The sequence below is a fragment of the Corvus kubaryi genome, unplaced genomic scaffold (genome assembly GCF_017639235.1).
Source record: "Corvus kubaryi isolate FWS band 111438036 unplaced genomic scaffold, C.kubaryi_AGA036_p1.0 64990, whole genome shotgun sequence".
Lineage (NCBI taxonomy): Eukaryota > Metazoa > Chordata > Aves > Passeriformes > Corvidae > Corvus > Corvus kubaryi.
In genome coordinates this window covers 35,457-41,099 of record NW_024581671.1, presented here as the reverse complement: position 1 = coordinate 41,099, position 5,643 = coordinate 35,457, and the positions used below count along the sequence as shown (strand labels likewise).

Sequence of the window (5,643 nt, the reverse complement as noted above, 5' to 3'; positions counted from 1 at the left end):
CGCTCCCGGCGGGGCCTCGCTCCCGGCGCGGAGGCGGCAGGTGCCCGGGACATGCGGCGGCGGTAGGACGCGCGGCGGCGATGGGCGGCCGGGGGCTGCCGGTGCCGCTGCTGCTGGGGCTGCCGCTGCTGCTGGGGCTGCCGGCGGCGGGGCGCGCCGCCTCCAAGGCGCTGGTGTGCCAGGAGATCACGGTGCCGATGTGCAAGGGCATCGGCTACAACCTCACCTACATGCCCAACCAGTTCAACCACGACACGCAGGACGAGGCCGGGCTGGAGGTGCACCAGTTCTGGCCGCTGGTGGAGATCCAGTGCTCCCCGGACCTGCGCTTCTTCCTCTGCAGCATGTACACCCCTATCTGCCTGTCCGACTACACGAAGCCGCTGCCCCCCTGCCGCTCCGTCTGCGAGCGGGCCAAGGCCGGCTGCTCGCCCATCATGCAGCAGTACGGCTTCGCCTGGCCCGAGAGGATGAGCTGCGACAGCCTGCCGGTGCTGGGGGACACCGAGGTGCTTTGCATGGGATACAACCACACGGAAGCCACCACCCTGCCGCCTTTCTTTGGGAAGCCCACACGCCCTGCCAAGGACATGGCCAAAAACCTGATGCCACTCGATGGGCAGCGCCTCTCAGGGCTGGACTGTGGTCAGACTTGCAAGTGCAAAGCACCCCTGATCCCCATCTCCAAGGAGTCCCATCCGCTGTACAACCGCATCAGGACTGGGAAGGTACTCAACTGCGCCATCCCCTGCTACCAGCCCTACTTCACCCAGGATGAGAAGACCTTTGCTACCTTCTGGATCGGCCTCTGGTCCATCCTCTGCTTCCTCTCCACCTCAACCACCGTGGCCACCTTCCTCATTGACATGGAGCGCTTCAAGTACCCTGAGCGCCCCATCATCTTCCTCTCTGCCTGCTACCTCTTCGTCTCCATGGGCTACATTGTGCGGCTGGTGGCAGGGCATGCCAATGTGGCTTGCAACCTGGAGCACCACCACATCCATTATGAAACTACAGGCCCTGCTCTCTGCACCGTGGTTTTCCTTCTCCTCTACTTCTTCGGCATGGCCAGCTCCATCTGGTGGGTCATCCTGTCCCTCACCTGGTTCCTGGCAGCTGGCATGAAGTGGGGCAATGAGGCCATTGCTAGCTACTCGCAGTACTTCCACCTGGCTGCCTGGCTCATCCCCAGTGCCAAATCCATTGCGGTACTGGCACTGAGCTCTGTGGATGGTGACCCGGTGGCTGGGGTTTGCTATGTGGGCAACCAGAGCCTGGAGAATCTGCGGGGCTTTGTGCTGGCACCACTAGTGGTTTATCTCTTCACTGGCAGCCTCTTCCTGCTGGCTGGCTTCGTCTCGCTCTTTCGCATCCGCAGCGTGATCAAGCAGGGTGGCACCAAAACTGACAAACTGGAGAAGCTGATGATCCGCATCGGCATCTTCACCATGCTCTACACTGTGCCTGCCACCATTGTCATTGCCTGCTACATCTACGAGCAGCACAACCGGGAGGCCTGGGAGCAGGCACAGAACTGCTCCTGCCCGGGGGACCCTCACCACCCCAAGCCTGACTATGCTGTCTTCATGCTCAAGTACTTCATGTGCCTTGTGGTGGGGATCACCTCCGGTGTTTGGATCTGGTCTGGCAAGACACTCGAGTCCTGGAGGCGCTTCACCACCCGCTGCTGCCGGGGCAGGAAGCCTGCAGGCGCCTCTGTGTACGGTGAGGCCAGCCCGGCACTGGTGGGCAGGACGGTGCTGCCCAATATGGCCTCCTACCACAAGCAGGTCCCACTGTCCCATGTGTGACCGGAGGGAGCCTCGGTGACCCCAGCCACAGGGAGGAGAGGGTTGCAAAGACCCTGGGCCACAGAAGAGGGGGTGACAGCTGGGCCACCCCTGGCATCCTCAGCCCCACCATGGTGGTGCTGCCTGGGACCGAGTGTGTGTGCCCATGGGCATGGAGCAGCTGCAGCCCCAGGCAGGGCAGGGGGAGGTGCTGCCAGCTATGTGGGGGCAGAGGGACAGGGAGGCCTGGAGCCTGGCACTGCCATGTATGCCCCACTTGGGGTCCCACATCCTGGTTGCAGTCCTGGGATGCTTCTGCCTGTGGGCCAATCAGGTGGCAGTAGCCCTCGAGCACTGATTTGTGTCCCACAACAAGGCTCTGGGCAGGTCTTGCTGGTGCTTGCTGGGTTGAAAGACAGAGCTGAAGCAGGCAGGGCAAGTGGTGGCCCCCAACCCCAGGTGGGGGCTGGCACTGCCACTGAGCCACTCACTAAAGCCCAGAGAGTGGGAGGGGATCAGGGAAAGCTGGCAGGGGGTGCTGCCTCTCTGGGTGCCCTGGGCAGAGCAGGAGACTGCCCTCAGTGCCCCCAGGCACAGCTCCATATTGGGGAGGAGAAGGCTGGGGGCCCTTGGCGTGAGGCAGCCGCTGGCCCCGCTCGGGCAGCAGCACAATGAGCCGGAGGGAAGGAGCCGCGCGGGCCGGGGCTTCACGGGTGGTGGTGACAGTGCAGGACAGAGGGGTCGTGGAGAGGATCTGCCACCCGGCCCTCAGGACGGGCAGGGACAGGGTCCCAGCTGTCTGCAGCGCAGACGGGGACCAGGTGACCCCCCTGTGGTCCCTTCTGCCCTGGGCAAGCACATCCGGCTCCCTTCAGTCAGGGGCTCAGGACCGGCAGGAGCTGGCTCCGGTGGGCTCAGCGGGGTGGTACCAGCTCCACCGCCCATGGAGCCACTCGCCCCGGCGAGCCGAGGGGCTGCGCAAGGTGGTGAGGCTGCCGTCCCGGCGCGGGGTTTGCAGGGAGCCCTGGCACCGCCGGCTCCGGCACCGAGAGCGGGGCTCTCCTGAGGTGCCCTGGGAAGGGGCCGGTGCTGTCCCGCGCCTCTGCAACGGGGTGAGTTCCTGGCGTCTCCCTTGTGCCGCGCGGGTTACCTGGGGCGAGGGAGGCAGGCCCGGTGCCCTGCCCGCCAGCTGTGGCATAGCCAACCCTAAAAGGGTGGCTGCGCCCCTGCAGTGAGTAGTGACTGCACGGGGGTGTCCCAGCCAGGCGGCAGGCTGTCTCTCCGGAGCAGCAGCTGGGTTTTCCAGTCAGTCGACTTCAATACGTGTTGCTGCTTTTTTCAAAGCTGTGCCTCTGACAGAGACGGTACCAGGTTTGAAAGAGAGCAGTTAATTTAGGAAAACTTAGCAGAGTGCTTGTACTTCTTTTCCTCCAACTTCCCAAGCCTTTTTCACTTCCCTGGATCAGACAGCAGCTGAGCACTGACAGAACCATTTTCTGGCGTTAAGCAGTGGTGACACCTGGGTTTCAATAAGTAGAATAATGGGGGGGGGGGCTGTTGTCAAAATCACTAAATGCAGCCAGGGCAAGGGGCTCCAGCAGTGGCACAGGATGAGGCTGGCTGCCTCTGGCTTCAGGCCACTTGTGAAAGCACCTGGGTTTAATGGTTTATTTCCCCTGCCCTAAGCAGTGATCATGTATGTAAAAACCCAGCCATTACTGGAGTCCTTTTTGCTCTCCTTCAAGCGTGGCACTGTGACCCAGCTGCTCAAGCACTGGAGAACAACTGCTGGCTTTGCTCCTGCAGGACTGCAAGGATCTGAGGTTGTTCTCAACACCTTTGGACCACTTCCAAAAGGTTTCCACCTAATTTTAAAACCAAAGCCTGGGAAGTGAGGGAACACTCAAGTGGCACATCTCCAGATAAAGGTACTGCATGAGTGTCTCTGGGGTGTCCTGGATAGAGGAGACAGAGGTGCAAGGACGGAGGGCTCACCAGGGACTGTTCAGCCGCACCCATCCGCAACTCTTGCAATAGGGCTCACCCCCTCCAGAATGTTGGAGTTCTTTATTATGGACATAATTGCACCATATTGTGTTACAAACTGTAAATAGTTGTATTATAGCCTAATTTGTACACACAGAAGCCGTAGTGACCTTTGATACAGGTTAGGGACAGGTGTGTTCTCAGCAGTGAGGCGGGTCAGGTGCAGAGACGCTGTGGGTAGTCTTGTATTGTGATCCAGGGCATTAAATGATTCCAACCTGCTCCAGTCCACACCTTCCCGGACTCCTCTCTCTCTATAGTGCCTTTTGTAGATACAGCTAAACACACATCATGCAATACAATGAACAAAACCATGTCAAAGGTGGTATTTTGCTGTTTTTGTTTTTTCCAAAGTGCAACTGACTGTGTAAAGAAATCCAAGATTAGCTACAAACTGTCGCCTATTGAAAAATGCAAGAGTGTTTTCAGCTTTGATCTAACGGTAGGGTAATACAATCAACTCGTGTTTGAGCCTGGCTTCTCAGCAACAAGTGGCAGGAGGGGGAAGGAGCCGTTTCCGTGTGCCCTGTCTGCTGTAGCCAATTTACATGTTGGGTTTTGCCTGTTCCGTTACCCATGCTGTTCAATGTTGCTTAAATAACTGTACTATATTTTGTGAAAAGCTTAAGAGATTTTATTCAAAGAGAAGTATCAAGATTAGTTATTTATGAGGATAAAAAATAGTGTGTGTTGTTTTCTTTACTTCTGCTTCTGTTAGAGTATTTATTACCTTAAAAACTTACCTGTCAGGGGGACGGGGAGGTATGTGCTGTAGGGCCGTGCAGGGCTCTTTATCCCTGGGGATTGTGGGGAACTGGTGAGGCAACTGCACTTGTGTAGCACAGGAATAGCATGTTCCATGTGCACGAACCCCACGCAGAGCTGCCCTTGGCACGGAGGATACCACACATCCGTGCCCTCAGCACCGGCGTGCCCAGGCTGGGTGGTGCAGCCAGGCTCTGCCCAGAGCCGGGTTCCGTGCTTGGGGGCAGCTGTGCTAGCTGTGCCCATGACCTCGCTGACAGGGCATTCCCCTGATGGGCCAAGGTCACGCCTCGCTGCTAAAAGAGGGTTAACTATCAACTTTTATTGGCGTTCTGCAGTTTGCACAGTACGTGTCCCTCGCCCTGCGCTGAGATCAGGCCCTGAAGAGGTGCCCTTTGATACTCCTAAGGCCAAGGAGATGACAGCTCAGAGCCAAGCGGGATGCGGCACGCTGGCCCATTTGGGTGGCCGTGTTGCCATCTGCTGTGCGACCTCTCCTGTTGCGAGGAGCACTTGAGGAGGGACAGTAAGGGGTTAAGGCTGGCTCCGTGGTGACTAATGGTGCAGGACTCTGCTATCTAGTTAGGTGTGTAGGCACACACCAGGTCCCACTAGATAGGATCTCTTACCTGGAAGCAGCATTCCAGCACCCAGTACTGAACCTGACAGTCCCACAGCCTGACTCACCTGGTTCTGCAGGGATCTGCCCCCCATGCTCAAGTACGGGCAAAACACACCATTTGGGCTGATCCTGTCGCTTGAGGGGCAGCAGTTTTGAGGCATGGAGGGGACATGAACCATTTCAGCATCAGGTTCTTCCCAAGGAGCTGTGGACACTCACTGCCTGCTCCCGGAAGTAACTCCAGCACCTTGCTGGCAGCCTTGTTGTCATTCTTGCCTGCCAGGAAGCTGTTGTGTCCCCAGCTCCTCAGTAAACAGGAGTTTGGCAGCACTGCCATGCACCGCCTACCTCAAGCCACGGTTTCCGAGCAAGGGAAGGGCTTTTCCTGCAGGCAGCTGTGTGAATCAGCTGCAGGACTCT

The 5,643-nt window shown here is 58.4% G+C and overlaps 1 protein-coding gene across 1 annotated transcript; it reads left to right on the top strand.

Moving 5' to 3' along the window:
* Window positions 1–6: 6 nt before the first annotated feature.
* LOC121672824 (frizzled-5-like) lies at window positions 7–4,538 on the top strand. The gene has a single exon (XM_042045723.1). It carries the CDS (start codon window positions 81–83, stop codon window positions 1,809–1,811), a length of 1,731 nt encoding a protein of 576 aa, XP_041901657.1. The 5' UTR covers window positions 7–80; the 3' UTR covers window positions 1,812–4,538.
* The last annotated feature ends 1,105 nt before the right edge of the window (window positions 4,539–5,643 follow it).

Coding starts and splice junctions, on each gene's coding strand:
- LOC121672824 (XM_042045723.1), top strand. CDS start 81: ATGGGCGGCCGGGGGCTGCCGGTGCCGCTGCTGCTGGGGCTGCCGCTG.